This window comes from Mustelus asterias, chromosome 2 (genome assembly GCF_964213995.1).
Source record: "Mustelus asterias chromosome 2, sMusAst1.hap1.1, whole genome shotgun sequence".
Classification (NCBI taxonomy): Eukaryota; Metazoa; Chordata; class Chondrichthyes; order Carcharhiniformes; family Triakidae; genus Mustelus; species Mustelus asterias.
The window spans coordinates 30724828-30742871 of record NC_135802.1 but is presented as its reverse complement, the minus strand read 5'-3'; the positions used below and the strand labels follow the sequence as shown (position 1 = coordinate 30742871).

General features: G+C 41.1%; 1 protein-coding gene across 3 annotated transcripts in view; it reads left to right on the top strand.

Annotated features, from left to right (window-relative positions):
• pitrm1 (pitrilysin metallopeptidase 1) overlaps positions 1-17209 on the top strand; it is a 50112-nt gene extending 32903 nt beyond the window's left edge. For 2 of the 3 annotated variants that reach the window (XM_078232917.1, XM_078232905.1), the window contains exons 20-27: positions 367-467; positions 2720-2849; positions 4744-4815; positions 7112-7224; positions 8775-8900; positions 13405-13550; positions 14354-14456; positions 16054-17203. In XM_078232917.1, coding sequence (XP_078089043.1) covers positions 367-467; positions 2720-2849; positions 4744-4815; positions 7112-7224; positions 8775-8900; positions 13405-13550; positions 14354-14456; positions 16054-16147 — 885 coding nt within the window. In that variant the 3' untranslated portion in view covers positions 16148-17203. Of the gene's footprint in view, positions 1-366; positions 468-2719; positions 2850-4743; positions 4816-7111; positions 7225-8774; positions 8901-13404; positions 13551-14353; positions 14457-16053 lie in introns of all 3 variants that reach the window. The other variant, XR_013499925.1, reaches the window with a different exon arrangement.
• The last annotated feature ends 835 nt before the right edge of the window (positions 17210-18044 follow it).

The window sequence follows — 18044 nt, the reverse complement described above, 5'->3', positions numbered from 1 at the left end:
CAAATTTACTGATATCTCCTTATTCATGTCGAGATCATTAATGTAGGCTGCAAACAAGGGACCCTGCACTGATCCCTGTGGAACACCACTCCTTAACTATAATATTTGATTTGTCCTTCTGTTTTCTGAAAACAAGCGCAAAATATTCTGTAAGAGCAGTGCACCTTCACATGTGCTGTTTTACTCTTTCCTCATCGTATAAAACATATTTGGATTTTCCTTAATTGCACTTGCCAATATTTTTTCATACCCTTCCTTACTTATCCTATATACAAATAATAAATTGGGAATTTCCAGAAACGCCTCTTGATTAGTGAGAGGTTTCCTAAAAGTCTTGACCATGTGAAAAATATTCTTCCCCCAAAGGTGCAACACATGAAAAGAATTGCAGAAAAGCCAGAACTCTTGACTGTTCTCCGCAAGCTGCCTCGAATAAAAATGCACTTACTGAGCAGTGAGAATATGAGGTAAGTTTCTAATATTTAAAAACACGTTAGCCAAATGAAATGAAGCGCAGTTAACTTTAAATGTGCCATTCTCTGGGTTGTTCTGATAGACAGTGTCTGATGGTGTGGCGATTGTCCCTTTAAGGACAACATGGCGGAAAAGGGTCAGCTGACTTGAGGGACCAATTGGGACTGAGTGGGTAATCACCCCAGGGGATGGAGCTCGCTCTTGGGCAGAATACATCTAGGAGACATGTAGGAGACATACAAGGACTGAGACAGCCGGTGGGCTGCTCTAAAGCGGCCATAAGGCTGAGAGCCTCTGTATATGTTTTTCCTTGTCAATAAATACCTTTTATATTCCTGGCGAAGTCTGTAGCATGCATCATGACATTAGCAATGAGAATAAAATGGATTCTGATGACACAGTCAATCTGTGAATATCCGTTTTTAATTGAAGTCCTGAAGAAAAGATACTCACCCGGATGCCTGTTTCTGGGCAAACAGACCCAGTGAGATGTTGAGATGGTGCCAGACCCTGAGGGACGGACACGGAGCGAGCGCAGATTGGGCAGCACAGTAGGAAGTTTAGAAATATACAGATGAAATTATCCTGAACCTGTATAAAGCTCTGGTTAGACCACAACTAGAGCATTACATCTAATTCTGGTCACCACACTAGCAATTGAAGGACTTTGAGACAGCACATAGGAGATCTACCAAAATGGTTCCAGTGATAAGAGACTTGAGCTACAAGAACGCAAAAGTTAGGAATAGCCATTCAGCACTTCGAGCCTGCTGTGCTACTCAATAAGATCGTGGCTGATTTGATTGTAGTCTTTCCTGTCTGCCCCACTTGATACTTTTTTCCAACAAAACTCCACCTAAATCAGAATTGGACATATCCAGTGACTAACCTCTCTTGCTGGAGGAAGAGAATACCACAGACTAAAATGGCCCTCAAAAAAAACTATCTATCTCCGTCTTAAATGGGAGACCACTAATTTTTAAGCTGTGTCCCTGAGTTCTAGACTCCAGGGAAACATCCTCTCATCATCCAACCTGTCAAGTCCTTTCAGGATCTTGTATGTTTCAATAAGATCATCTCTCATTCCCAACCTGTTCAACCTTCATTCATAAGCTCACCCCTTCAGGAATCCTTCGAGGGAACCTTCTCGGAACTGCCGATGCAATCATATCCTTTCATAAGTAAAGCAATCAAAACTGTACATAGTATTCCAGATGCAGTCTCACCAAGACCCTGTACGGTTATAGTAATGCTTCCCTATTTTTATGCACGATTCACCATACAATAAACTTTCCTACATCTTAATAACCTGAAAATGGCAAATTTACCCATACTTTCTGCTTCCTCTTAGCTAACCATCCCTTACCCAACATTTAATTTGCCTCCTTGATCTTTACCTACATACTAACTTTGTGATTCATGCACCAGGGCACCTAGATTTGTCCCTCTCCCTCCCCCGTACCGTTGATTTCTGCAGTCTTTCTTCATTGAAATGCTATATTGTTTATTCTTCCACATTATACTCTCAAATGTCAAATTTTTGACCACTCTCTTAACCTATCTAAATTCCTTTTGCAGATTTTCTTCCTCTTCTTGACAACTTTCTTACATCTTACCAACTTGCAAATGACCAATTTATCCCTACTCTTAGTAGGTCGTGGAAGCAGTAACAATTAATTTCAAAAGGAAATTGGATGGGCACTTGAGGAACATGAACTTTCAGGGTTGTAGGGTGTAGGAGTGGAATGGGACTGACTGAATTCCTGTATGGAGAGCCATCATAAAATAAATGGGCTGAATGGCCTCTTTCTGTGCCATAATGACTGACAGTAAAAATTGCAACAATTTGAACCATGCAATTCGTTCACAGTTGTAATAGCAGTGAAAATGTGGTTATCCTATAGATATTTTACTTTTTCCAAAACTGTTGACAATTAGGGAGGGAGTGTTGGGGGAATATACTCTTAAATTCATGCTGATATATTTTTAAAAATTATGTGGATGATGTATTCTTTCTTAGTTTATGTTTTAAAAAAAAATCTGTCCTGTAAAGAAGTTTATCTTGTTCCTGGATTGGTAGTGAATGCTACTTTTAAAAGCATCAAAGACCGGGGCCATGAGTTTTAGAAAGCCCCGGCCAGGATTTCCTAGTCATTTTAATCATGCTAGTTCACATTAAGTGTATTTTTATATGGATAAGAGATTATTGTGAGTATTTCAATGGCTGATACTGTCTTGTTATAAGATGTGCGGTGAATGCTACTCCTCAAGCACTTCCAGAAGCATCAAAGGAAGTTGAAAAATTCATTAGAAATATTCCTGGATTTGGAAAGAAAAAGAAAGACAAGAAACTTGTCCGTTCAAATATTACTGAGGTACGAGATTTAAAAGTCCATCAGCTTCGAGTTTTACGTTAGAATAATGTACTGACTTGTATGGTGGGGGACGGATTTTAGGTTAGCTTATGACTTGAATGTTTACTTGTGCCTTCTAGTTCTATGTTTTGATAGTGAAGTCCAATAACTTGCTTCATTCGGGAATGTGCGTCGATACACTCCTCTCCTTGATTACTCACACTTGATTAGCCAACATCTCAATTGCCTATCGTTTCTTGCAGAGGAAAAACTCAATGTGAAATGCCATCTCCTTGCGTAGTCCACAGAGCATTTCAAATCATTTTTTGTGCTTTGTGTACTTTGCCATATGAAACAGTCTAGAGGATAATTCCATTTGTTCACCAAATGGCTCTTTCATTTTAATAGACAATGGCGCTTCTAATGTATCAAGATTGTAAATTTGTAGAAGCCCCTGTATGTCCGGCCACCCATGGTGGCTAAGAATGTGGTGACATTGGGGGTAATTTTACTGGCCCCATGAAGATGTGTTTGGGAGTTGGAAGATCAGGAGAGTGGCACAAAATCCTGTCGGCTCAGCTCCCCGATATGATACCCTGCCTCTGGCAAGTTACCCTGGAATCAGCAGAAGGCAGGGAGAGAATTAAGGCGTTAATTAAGAACCATTTTAAGTTTAATTTTATTAGTGTCACAAGTAGGCTTACATTAACACTGCAATGGCAAATTTATTTCAAATTGAACTTTGAAATAAACGCATGCTGACTACAATTTGGAGAATGTGTATACTTTGCAAGCCTGGTGATAAATCAATACTTGGGAAAGAATGGAGTTCTACATTTAAAAAAAAATCTAAAATTCAATAGAACCAATTCACCAGTGGTGTTTAAATAAAATCCCAGTGAAGACACTGTAGGTTCTATTGGCTTGCAAAGTATACGCATTCTCCAATCTGTAGTCAGCATGTGTTTATTTCAAAGTTCAATTTGAAATAAATTTGCTATTGCAGTGTTAATGTAAGCCTACTGTGAAAATCCCCTCGTCGCCACACCCTGGCACCTGTTTGGGTACACTGAGGGAGAATTTAACATGGCCAATCCACCAAACCAGCACGTCTTTCGGACTGTGGGTGGAAACTGGAGAATCGGACGCAGCCTCTCGGCAGGAGGTTGGAGGACTGCCAGTGGCTGCTGCAAATACTGGAATGGCTCCACGATGAGGATCCTCATAGTTTCCTTGGAAACATCATGTGTGCTGCAATCTTGATTCCAGCAGAGCGATTTTAATCCCATATCAACAATTGCAATTCTAATCAAGTTAGTGGATCAACATTGAGTGTAAAACCAAAAAGGTGTAAAAACCACCCAGCTAAAGTATTATTCAAAAGATCCACGTTTTGCCTGATGCACTGACTTTGTTCTTGTGAAAGTGCCAGTCATGTTCTTATACACCTTTTATCTGCAGCAGAATTTTGATAAGAAATTGTAATTTAATGGTTATCATTTTGAGGAAATTGGATAATTGGCTGTTATGTTTGTAATCAGATCTTAATTATTGAGAAGTGAGCATTGACTAATATCACTGCTAATGCAATCAATGGACTTTGTACGTACAAGCCCACTGAATGGTCTAATTCAGAGAATGCGTTCGTGCTCTATTTAACTTCTTAGTTCACTTCACAGTTTGTGAATTTAACAGCGTCTTCACTGGGGTTTTATTTAAACACTACTGGTGAATTGGTTCTATTGAATTTTAGATTAACTTTTTTTGAATGTAGAACTCCATTCTTTCCCAAGTATTGATTTATCACCAGGCTTGTAAAGTATACACATTCTCCAATCTGTAGTCAGCATGTGTCTATTTCAGAGTTCAGTTCGAAAAATTAAATTTTAATTCAACTTTATTTATTTAATTACAGAAACCACTCAATCCTGAAGAAGCTGGGGGTGAAGTATCTGGAGGCTCACGAGCTACCAAAAAGCTAGTGTTTGTAAGAGTAATATAGTATTGATAATCAGAGTAACTAATGAACTTTCTGAGAAAGTTGACCTATGCCCATGTGTGAATTCAATGCACAATGTCGTGGATTATTCTGAGGTTTCAACCCATTATCTACCTATCTTTCAGTAGAAATTACCAAATATTTTTGGTAATTTGTTATTGGGAAAACTGATTACATTACTCCCCTTCATCTTGAGTTGGATCGAGCACAGTTAACTTAATTTCATTAATTTTAATGAAATTGATCTGTATTAGAATGCTGTACAAAGGTGATCAGTGGAAGACAAAATAGGTACTTTTTTGATATTGGCATGTGAACTAATCCAGAATTAGACGCACATTTGCTTGAGAGTTTTTTAATCTATAATTTTGCATGTATTATAAAACCACAACAAAAAAATGGAAAATTTTGCATAAATATAGTCTACATAACTAATATATGTGCAATTGAGATGGTAGCATTAATCAAGCTTTAGTTGGGGTCAGTGGAAATGCCCTGCTTTTGATGAGTATTCGAGATTATCTGTACCATGGCAGAAGGTTTCACTGCCTGTTTGCTGAGTACGATACAGACCTTTGTTGCAGTGCCAAATCTGAGATTTTGTTATAGGAGTGGCATGGTAACACAGGGACCTGGGTTCAATTCCGGCTTTAGGTGACGTTCCCCCCCGTGTCTGCATGGGTTTCCTCCAGGTGCTCCAGTTTCCTCCCACATGCCAAAGATGTGCAGGTTTGGTGGATAACATAGAAAATAGGTGCAGGAGTAGGCCTTTAGGCCCTTCGAGCCTGCACCACCATTCAATATGATCTTGCACTCTCAGTATCCCATTCCCGGTTTCTCTCCATACCCCTTGATTCTTTTAGGAGCAAGGGCCACGTCCAGCTCCCTCTTGAATATATCTAACAAACTGGCCCCAACAGCTTTCTGTGGTAGAGAATTCCACAGGTTCACAACTCTGAAGAAGTTCTTCCTCATCTCAGTCCTGAATGGCTTACCCCTTATTCTTAGACTGTGACCCCTAATTCTGCACTTCCCCAACATTGGGAATATTCTTCTCACATCAAGCCTGTCCAGTCCCATCAGAATTTTATATGTTTCTATGAGATTCCCCCCTCATTTTTCTAAATTCCAGTGAGTACAAGCCCAGTCGATCCAGTCTCTCTTCATATGTCAGTCCTGCCATTCCAGGAATCAGTCTGGTGAACCTTCGCTGGACTCCCTCAATATCAATGTCCTTTCTCAGACTAGGAGACCAAAACTGCACACAATACTCAAGGTGTGCCCTCACTGTATAACTGCAGCAAGCCATCATTACTCCTATGCTTAAATCCTCTCACAATGAAGGCCAAAACGCCATTAGCCTTCTCCACCACCTGCTGTACCTGCATGCCAACCTTCAGCGACTGTTCCACTTCCCCTTTTCCGAAACTGCCACCATTCAGATAATAATCTTCCTATTTTTGCCACCAAAGTGGATAACCTCATATATATCCACAAGTATTTGTCCACTCAGTCAGCCTGTCCAAGTCACCCTGCAGCCTCTTAGCATTCTCCTCGCAGCACATGCTGCCACCCAGCTTAGTTTTGTCTGCTAATTTGGACATATTACATTCAATTCTTTCGTTCAAATTATTAATGCATCTTGTGAATAGCTGAGGTTGCAGCGCGAACCCTGCGGTACCCCACTAGTCACTGCCTGCCACTCTGAAAAGGAACTGTCTATTCCCACTCTGTGCTTCCTATTTGCCAACCTCCATAGACTGGCCATGCTAAATTGCCCCTTAATGTCCCAAGATGTGTAGGTTATGGGGTTTATTGGGGTAAATGTGTTATGGGGATAGAGCCTGGGTGGGATTGTTGTTGGAAAGTCGGTGCAAATTCGATGGGCCAAGTGGTGGCCTCCTGCACTGTAGGGATTCTATGATTGTTGATTAACAAGGGGATGAAAGGTTCTTGGGGTGAGACAGGAATGTGGCATTGAAGTTTCAATCAGCTCAACCATTATCTTCTTGAATGGCGGAGCAGGCTCGAAGGGCCAAGTGGCCTTCTCCCGCTCCTAATTCGTAAGTTAAATTGATACTTTAAAGATCTAGCCCAGTAGAAAACTAGTTATGAAAATGTGATATTTTTATTTTGTGTACTTTCTTGTGACACATTTTCCATAGGGTAAAGATAAAGGATGATGTAGCTGTTTGTCAGCGAAATGCTCGAGTCCCACTTTGATAACATTTGCAACCATTCGTGAATGTTTAATTAAAGCTTTATTGGTTTTCTTCTCTCTTAGGAACCCACTTTCAAAGCTTGTCAAATGAAGACCCATTTCCAGCTTCCCTTCCCTGTGAATTATGTGAGTGAGTGCGTTCGCACTGTTCCCTACACGAATCCAGACTTTACCAGGTACATTGCATTGAAATGAGAGAACATCCATTTGTCTTAAACTTCAAACAGTAGTTTCATAATTAGCTTTGAACATGGAATAAATTAAGGACTAGGGCACAGCGAAGGAGATGAAAAATAAATGTTTGATCTTGTGTCTATACAAAGCTTTCCACTGAACGCGAGCTACCAGACTCTGATACACTCAGGGAAGGGAATAATGTTAGTGTCAGCTCCCTCTGGTTCAGTAAGTAAATTAGTATGTTCAGCAAAGGGGTTGAAATTAACAACATCAGTTCTCCTAGGGTTTTGGAAGTCAATTAGTTATTTCGAGGTAGGGAGTGAAATTAACATTAGCCTCCCATGGTTTGAGTACCTTCTGGGATGAGAGTAAAATGAACAACACCACCTCCTGGTGGCTCCTGAGATAAATTCACCCTCTGAATTCTCCATCTAATGAAATGGAAATCTCTGGACCAATTCCTGCTCAATGCTGAATTGACCAATATCAGCCAGACGATAGGAATGTAAAATTAGATTAGACTTGGGAGAAGAATAGAACCAACCGGATTGCTATCGACTTGGAGAATAGACGTCATGCAAAGTAAAGTACTCCTAAACAGCTATATCCCAACATGAATCAGCCCTTTAGGAGAAAAATTAAAAACACACACAAATAGAAATTTATGACTGTTTTTTGAGTTGTTCTATCCTGCCTAGACTCATAAGAACATAAGAAATAGGAGCAGGAGTAGGCCATCTAGCCCCTCGAGCCATTCAATAAGATCATGGCTGATCTGAAGTGGATCAGTTCCACTTACCCGCCTGATCCCTATAACCCCTAATTCCCTTATCGATCAGAAATCCATCTATCCGTGATTTAAACATATTCAACGAGGTAGCCTCCACCACTTCAGTGGGCAGAGAATTCCAGAGATTCACCATCCTCTGAGAGAAGAAGTTCCTCCTCAACTCTGTCCTAAACTGACCCCCCTTTATTTTGAGGCTCTGCCCTCTAGTTCTAGCTTCCTTTCTGAGTGGAAAGAATCTCTCCACCTCTACCCTATCCAGCCCCTTCATTATCTTATAGGTCTCTATAGATTTTAATGGTGATGATAAATAAGTCAGATGAGGGAAATTCTAACGTGCATTTCCAAATGGAGCTGGTTGCCACCATCACTTCTGTTGTGTCTGAGGATCTAAGAACAGAAGAAGCAGGTTTATTTAAAGATCAAACCTGTCTTCTAACCATACGCGTAATCCCTTCTTTATCTAGAAATGCACTCTTGAACCTACCTATTGTATGCTGTCAGGGTCCCTGGGGATCTCTGATGACCTAACTTATTCCATTTGAGAGGCCAGGGGCAAGGAAGGGGAAAAAAAATTGTCCTACTGCTCCTTGCTACAGGATGCTGATTAATATACAAATTAGCTGTACCAGAGTATCTCCATTATTTTCAGTCTTTGTGAGTAAGCACCTCGTGAATACTATATTCTTGATCGGGTATTGTTGGCCATTATTTCACATTTGCATTTGAATTCATGTGCTATTAACTATTTTTTATTTATAGTCTTCATGTTCTTGCACGACTATTGACGTCTAAGTTCCTGCATCGGGAAATTCGAGAGAAAGGTGGTGCGTATGGAGGAGGAGTCAACCTAAGCCACAGTGGCCTGTTTACTTTCTATTCTTACAGGTACGTACATCAATTGCAATTGACAATTTGATGAGTAGGAAAAGAAACAGATAAAAAGTCCTTCTCCAAACTTTTATCAGCTGTTGGAAACATTTCTTTTTTGTTTTAAAAAGTACATGATCCCTCTTCACTTTTTTAACTTCAAATTGACCTGTTGAGTATTGACAAAAATTTTGATCTGTTCCCTGTTACATTTTGCAAGTGTAAAATTAACTTGGAACCATTGAAGTCCACAGCGGTGGCACAGTAGTTAGCACTGCTGCATCACAGCTCCAGGGACCCGAGTTCAATTCCAGCCTCAAATGACTGTGTGGAGTTTGCACATTCTCCCTGTGTCTGTCGGTGCTCTGGTTTCCTCCCACAGTCCGAAGATGTTCAGGTTGGTGCATTGGCCGTGTTACATTCCCCCTCCGTGTCCCTGAACAGGTGCCGGAGTGTGGCAACTAGGGAATTTTCATGGTAATTTAATTGCAGTGTTAATGTAAACCTACTTGTGATACTAATGAATAAACTTTTAAAAACTTTATAAAGAATGGGACAGTTCACCCCCATTGTCATCATTACCACTTTGCTGGAGCAATTTTCCATTCCTAAATGAAGTATTAATTTGTTCTTTATAAATTGATATAAGTATCAAATTAGTAGGCTCCACACTAAATAAAATGTTTCTTTAAACAAAAGTCTGAGCCTCAAGAATTTAAAACATGCCCATCCCATTTTCCATTCCTAAATGAAGTATTAATTTGTCCTTTATAAATTGATATAAGTATCAAATTAGTAGGCTCCACACTAAATGAAATGTTTCTTTAAACAAAAGTCTGAACCTCAAGAATTTAAAACATGCCCATCCCATGCTGTGTAGACCTTACCTTGAAGCACAGGTACCTGATACATTATAAATCATCATAAGATTCACTTGGTCATGTGAAATGCACTCAAGTGGGTTAAAAGCCAGTTGGTCAAACTGGGCTAATTATTTCTTATATTTCAGTTATTAATACAGAAATTAAGGTGAAATATTTAAAATCTAATTTGAACAAAATGCACAGAATTGGTTACAGTGTCCACTCGAGTGAGTATGCTGCACTCAGGGAAACACCCTGTTGCCTGTGCACCTACTGTTACCAAACCTGAGTGCCTTTAGTCTGGGCTCCCAGCTCCAAAGGTGCACTGGGAGGATTGCCCTGGTAGACTAGATTGTATAAAACTAAGTTTATAATGGAGAGAAAATATTAGAGAACAATGGAAACATAAGTGAAAGCAGTGGTGCCAGGTATTATAAGTCAAATTGATTTATTTTCTGTTAGTATTTTGGGATTATAGAGTAATGAAGCAAGTCGCAATATACAAGTAACTTCACCATTGCTTGTCTCAGCGTGAGCTGAAATTGCCAAATAAAAATGTGGCTGGCCTGGGGAAATTGAAATTTTACAGCAGCACACAAGTTTAATTTTATGGGATTAAAACTGTTTTGAATCCAAAAGTTAATCGTTTTTTGGACTCCATCCTAGGGTCTTAAAAGAAACTGCTGGTGAGATAGTTGATGCATTAATTTTTATCTTCCAAAGTTCCCTAGATTTGCCCGTTACATTTTAAAATAGCAAATGTATTAATTCATGAAGATAGGGAGACAGAAAACAGGAAACTACAGGCCAGTTAGGTTAACCTCTATCATAGAGTCATAGAGGTTTACAGCATGGAAACAGGCCCTTCGGCCCAACTTGTCCATGCCGCCCTTTTTTTTTTAAAACCCCTAAGCTAATTCCAATTGTCTGCTTTTGGCCCATATCCCTCTATACCCATCGTACCCATGTAACTAACTAAATGCTTTTTTAAAAGACAAAATTGTACCCGCCTCTGCTACTATCTCTGGCAGCTTGTTCCAGACACTCGCCACCCTCTGAAAAAAATTGCCCCTCTGGACACTTTTGTATCTCTCCCCTCTCACCTTAAACCTATGCCCTTAAACCCACAATTGGATCAAACTTCATTCCCAAGACTCAGTTGAGGGCGAGTCAGTTGAGCCGGTAAAAACGTGCGAGAGCCGAGAAATCAGGATCGTGTCCGATTTCTCTGCTTTTGCAATCTTATCGGCACTAGATTTCCAACATAATCAGCCTTTCGCCCATTTCTGGCAAAAGGCTGAATATATTATGTAGATTAATTTTAATTCTCATTAACATGTGATTAGCGAGTCTCGTGCTCAATCGTCTGGACTCACTTGCCTTTGTAGTCTCGCCGGGAGAGGTTCTCTGCAATGAGGAAGACGCGTGGTCTCCACGAATGGGGAGCAGTTGTGTTGGCCTCGCCTGTAGAACTGGAGGCCATTGAGACCTCCTGGGGAGGTGCCCCTTGGACAGTGCCAGCCTGGCACCATGACACTGTCCACCTTAGCACTGCCCACATGGCAGGGTGCATATGGACTTAGTCTGCTCTGCATGCAGTCGGCGGGCGGGGTGGGGGGGGCTGTTGTTCTGCACGCCATCGGTGGGGGAAGGGGCTGTGATCGGTCTGGGCAGTGGGGGCGATATTTCCAGGCCACAGAGGTCTGCACAAGCGCAGTATCTCTCTGCTGCTAGAGCAAGCTGGCTGGTGAATTCAGCCCCGCCCACTGCATCTAGTGGCTGGAAACGGTCCAGCCCATTATTTCATGCATCAAGTGCATAAGATTGGGAGTAAAGACTCGCCCATAAATCAGATCGCCCAGATCCGAAACTCTCCTGTTTTCTGCGAGCTGGACACTTAAATTTTTTCTCGTAAAATTCCACCTGTGCCGTGGATAAAGAGGAACTGGTGGATGTACTGCCCTTAGATTTCCAGAATGCATGATGTAATAAGGTGCCACATCAGTGGTTTTTGCAGAAAATAAAAACTCGTGGTGTAGGGGTAACAGGGAAAGAAGATTTGGCTAGCTAACAGGAAACAGAGCATAAGCATAAATAAGTCATTTTCTGGTTGATATGATGTAACGACTGGTGTGCCACAGGGATCAGTGTTATGTAAATGACTTGGATGATGGGACGTAAGATATGGTTGTTAAATTTGCAAATGACACATAGGTAGAAACGTAAGTTGTGAAGAGGACATGAGGTGACAAAGGGATATAGATATGCTAAGTGAGTGGGCAAAGATCTGGCAGATGGAGTATTACATGAAAAAATATGAAATTATCCATTTTGGCAGGAAGCAAGCATATTATCTAAACGGTTAGATTTTGCAGAGCTCTGAAGTGCAGAGGGATTTGAGTGTCCGAGTGCATGAATCACAAAAGGTTAGTATGCAGGTACATGAAGTAATTATGAAAGCTAATATAGAAACATAAAAACCCTACAGTGCAGAAGGAGGCCATTTGGCCCATCGAGTCTGCACCGACCACAATCTCACCCAGGCCCTACCCCCACATATTTACCCACTAATCCCTCTAACCTATGCATCCCAGGACTCTAAGGGGCAATTTTTAACCTGGCCAATCAACCTAACCCGCACATCTTTGGACTGTGGGAGGAAACCGGAGCACCCGGAGGAAACCCACGCAGACACGAGGAGAATGTGCAAAATATAATAGAAGGTTATCATTTATTGTATGGGGAATTTAATTCAGAAGTAGGGAGGTTCTGCATCAGTTATACAGAGTACTGGTGAGACCACATCTGGAGTACTGCATACAGAATTGGTTTCCTTATTTAGGGAAGGATGTAAGTGCATTGGAAGTATACCTGACGAGGTTCACTAGACTAATACCTGGAATAGGGAGGTGCCTTATAAAGAAAGGTTGGACAGGCTAGACTGCATCCACAGGAGTTTACAAGAGTAGGAGATGACTTGACTGAAAATATAAGATCCTGAGGGGACTTGACAGGGTGGATGTAGAAAGGATGTTTCCTCTTGGAGAATCTAGAACTAGGGCTTCAGTGTTTAAAAAGGGGTCGCCCATTTAAGACAGATAGGGAGAATTTTTTCTGAGAATCGTCCGTCTTTTGAATTATCTTCCTCAAAAGGCAGTGGAAGCAGAGTTGTTGAATATTTTTAAGGCAGAGCTAGGTAGATTCTTGATAAGCAAAGGCATGAAAGGTTTTCGGGGGTAGGCACTGATGTGGGTTTGAAGTTATAATCAGGTCAGCCATGATTTTATTGAATGGCAGAGCAGGCTTGATGGGCAGAGTAGCCTACTCCTGCTCCTGATTCACATGTCCGTATGTTTTTTTTGGTACTGCTAATTTGAGTACAATATTCTAGTTATGAAATACAATTTGCAGTGGCAGATTAGATTATACTCTGTCTTCTAAATCTATACTTCAGCCTTCAAATGCCACAAGTTCCTGGTCATCTTACTTTTGCGTGTAAGAACATCTGAAACTACAAATTGTCTGCTTGTGATGCGTTTAGCGTTTTATCAATGAAGTATTGTTCGGTTTAAGGATATGAAGCATAATGAGAAATAGAAGCAATTGTTAAAATGCATTATGAATACATGGATTTATTCCTCCTGAATGAAATCTTCTAGAGATCCAAATTCTGTTGACACGATATCTGCATTCCGGAGGAGTGTGGAGTGGGCGAAAGCAGGAAAGTTTACACAAGAAGATATTGATGAAGCTAAACTGTCTGTATTTTCAAGTGTGGATGCTCCTGTAGCCCCATCAGACAAAGGTAAAGATGAATTGTTACCTTGAATGTTGTAAGTTGCAGATATTTGGGGATGTGGAGAGAAGTGGAACAGCGATCACGTTGACTGTAGTGAGGAGCTTTTCTTAAGCTGAAATGATCTGTGACATTTTGAATTTGGAGACAGGAATGTGTGAATGAAAGTTGCCTAAAAACCGATACTACTACACATTTGCTGTAAGACCATAAGACATAGGAGCAGAATTAGGCCATTTGGCCCATCAAGTCTGCACCGCCAGTCAATCATGGCTGATATTTTTCTCATCCCCATTGTCCTGCCTTTTCTCCATAACCCCTGGTCCCCTTATTAATCAAGAACCTATCTATCTCTGTCTTAAAGACACTCAATGACCTGGCCTCCACAGCCTTCTGCGGCAAAGAGTTCCACAGATTCACCACTCTCTGGTTGAAGAAATTCCTCCTCATCTCTGTTTTAAAGGATCGTCCCCTTAGCCTGAGGTTGTGCCCTCAATGCGTCTAACAAATCTTTGACACAAAAAGAAACAAATTTGCCCTCGAGTACAATGTGTCTGCCTTAGAGAGCTTTTGCTTTCACAGTGTGTACATCATAGAATTAAATATAGGTACAGTTCCAAACTCCTCTTCATAGTTAGTGAATAGGAAAACGGGAAATATTTGCCAAATTTGGATGAATGGTTCTAAAGAATGTATCTTTAAATTACCAAAAACCTTTTTAGCAAACATGAGAAGCAATCACATTGGCAAAAAGGGCATTTGGTCACTGAAAATGTACTCAATTTTGACACCAATTCTGCTTTGATCAACAGGGATGGACCGTTTTTTGTACGGTATTTCAGATGAAATGAAGCAGGAACACAGGGAGCAGCTTTTTGCTGTTGATCGTGATAGTTTGGTCAGAACAGCTAACAAGTGAGTATTTTCCACATAAAAGCCATCCCAAGATACAAGGATAGGCACAAAACTGTGTTCAAATGTGACTACCTTTCTGGAACAGATGTTGAACACCCTGTAAGACTTGTGTTCCAAAAGTCAATTCAAGCAGATTTTGTATAGATTTGTTTTGATGGGTTCACTGGAGTTGAGCTTTCGCTTCAGCTCATACGAAAGTAACATGCTGTCGATGTTAGAACTCTGAAATAAAAACAGAAAATGCTTCACCTAGTCAGTAAGGTCGGGTGTACCTGGTGGAGAGGAAAACAAGTTAATGCTTCAAGTCATTGACCTTTCATCAGAGCTGAGAAAGGTTGAGATGAAACGGGTTATAAGCAAGTTCAGTAGCAGTTAGTGCAGGGAGGGGGGAAAGAACAAAAGGGGGAGCCTGTGATGGGATGGAAAATGGGGGGGGAAATTGAAATGGCAAATGAGCCAGCAAGATGGGTGCAAGAGAGCTTGGGGGGGGGGGGGAGGGGGAGGGGGGGGGGGTGCGGGGGGGAAGAGAATGTCGAGGGTGGGGGAGGGGGGTGGTGCGTAGAGTCAAGGAGCCAGGAGTTACCAGAGGTGGCTGCATCATATGGTGAAGCAGTGGCATAGTGATATTGTCTCTGGACCAGTAACCCAGAGTAACGATCTGGGGATTCGGCAGATGATGAGATTTGAATTCCATTAAAGAATCTAGATTTAGAAATCTTAATGACCATGTGACCATTGCCAGTTATTGTTTAAAAAAAACCTATCTGGTTCACTAATGTACATGAGGGAAGAAAATGCCATCCTGACCTGGTCTGGCCTACATGTGACTCCAGAGGCACAGCAACATGGTCGAGTGTTAAATATCCCCTGAAACGATGTGGCAAGCCATTCTGATCAAGGGCAATTAGGGATGGGATAGCAACACCCACATCCCCTGATCACTGGCCACCCTGGAAGCCCTCACTGCTGCCTTGCAGTGGGATCTGCTGCAGGAAGAAGAGGAAGTTTTCCCTGCAAACTACAAGCAAAGTATGGAGTTTCAGAAACAAAATGCTAGTGCTTCTCCCCTGAGAGAAAAATCTGGCGCTCAGCTTTTAGTCTCTCCGTTCTCATTCAGCCCTGCTACAGCTTCATAGAATCCCTACAGTGCAGAAGGAGGCTATTCGGCCCATCAAGCCTGCACCGACAACAATCCCACCCAGGCCCTATCTCTGTAACCCACGTGTTTACCCTGTGAATCCCCCTAATGCTAAGGGGCAATTTAGCATGGCCAATTAACCTAACCCGCACATCTTTGGATGACAACTGTGCAGCAATGTTCAGGATTCCCCTGTTTCCAACTCCTTTGATCAGAAGAATTAAGCAAGCAAACCACATGTTTCAAAATGAATTCTTAAAGAGGCAGACCAGGATTGAAGCGATGTCTCTGTTTCTATCTGAAAAAACACCGAGAATGAGGGAGTCCAAAATCATGGTAACAATGGTGTACTCTGATTTTTAACCTAAGAAATCTTTCTTTTTTTTCCTAATGCTGTTAATAGAAATAACTTGAATTGATGTTTCTGTGTCTAATGGGTTTTTGTTTTGAATACATCAGGTATTTGTCGGCTGGACACAGCACGTGGGGAGCTGCTATTTTAGGGCCTGAAAATGAATGTATCACCAGAGATCCAACTTGGGTGCAGAGATAATACTCCAAAGTAAAGAGGGAGCTAATGTGAAGGATGTTAACCTCCCATTTGTCTGAAATAATGCTAAAGGCAGAATCCGGATAGATTCAGCCATAATGTTAATGTCTCCATATCCCGATGCTGGAGGAGGTGAAGTTGGAGTGTTCCATGATCTGAAAACTAGCGCAATACTTTTGTGAATGAGGCAATTTAAGTAGAAAATCCTTGTTACCTCAATAGTACTATACCAGAGTAAATACGGATTCCATGCTTGACCAAACATTGGTGCCCAACGCTTGAAGCAATATAGGGAGCATATTATTTTACATGTGGCTTTGAAAAGACAAATCATGCTGATATTTTTTCTCCTGCAATTATGATGTGAAAAGTTAATTTTGTACCATGTCTATTGCAAGAAAGTAAGGAGTCTAACAACACCAGGTTAAAGTCCAACAGGTTTATTTGGTAGCAAACGCCACTAGCTTTCGGAGCGCTGCTCCTTCGTCAGGTGAGTGGGAGTTCTGTTCACGAACAGGGCATATAAACCTGTTGGACTTTAACCTGGTGTTGTTAGACTCCTTACTGTGTTTACCCCAGTCCAACGCCGGCATCTCCACATTATTGCAAGAAACACACACTCACTCATAAACATACACACACACGCACACAATATGCATCTATTTAAATAGATTTTGACACCGGAGGAGTTACTGGAACATTTTGTACAAAGCATTCTGTTTCCAATGAGACAGCTGGTCTGCATGAACCATTCGAATTGGTGATTGCCAAAACTTGTGTTTCAGAACCTTTGTCTGTATTTTTACTGATCCAAATTAAAACTTTTACACAATGGGCTGTAAGGATAAAAGCTGCTGAACAATGCTTTGCTCTTGTATTCAGTAGTCTTGAGTTGCAGTGGGATTTCTTTTGTACAACTACGTGGATGCCTAGCCGTGGTCAACATTCTCAGTGCATTGCATTTACATGGATCCCATCGTGCCCACTATCGGCTGGTGACCAAGTTTGTATACTCCAACACAGATGCTGGAAATCAGAAATAAAAACAGAAAATACTGGAAATACTATGCAGGTCTGGCAGTATTCTTGGAGAGAGAAACAGTTAATGTTTCAGGTTAAATAATTTTATATCGCTTGATTTTGTTTTCCAATTCTGGTGTTTCTAGGTGTGAAGCAAGTTCAAAGGCAGCAAACAAAAAGGGAAAGTTGATGATGGGATAGAAGGCAGACAGACTTAGCTGACAATAGGGATGATGATATAATGCATGAGGGAAATGAAAAATAAATGAAAGGAGTTACTGATCCCAACGGTTACTTAGAATACAGTCCTGACAGCAAGTGTAATCAATTTTCCCACTTTCTACCCCTCAATCATGTAGAATTATAGGAAGATTATGGCACATTATGTCTGCAGCATGTAAAATGAACCATCCAGCCTTATCCCACAGTCCTGCAGGGTACGGTACTTTCAGGTGTGCATCAAGATACCTCTCAAATGAGTTGAAAAGATCATTCTTCATCCCCCCTCTAATTATTCTACAAATCACTTTAAATCTCTGCCCCCTTGTCACTGACTGCTCTGCTAAAGTAAATAGACCCTTACCATCCACTCTGTCCAGATCCCTTAATTTTGTACATCTTAAATGCTGAGTTGAGACTCCTGAAACAAGTGCTCTTCCCAGGGGGGCAGTGGAAGCATAGCAAGGACACCCTCAAAGCCTCTTTGGAAAAAGTGCATCATCACCTAGCATCATCTAATTATTACCATTTGAGCCTCTACTTTAACCTCAACCCTTCAAGACTGTTTTGCCATTCAGTGAGATCATGGCTGATTGTGACCCTGCTCTCCCCCCCCCCCCCATATAGTTTCAGCTGAAACTATTTCAGATTTAAAATTGAT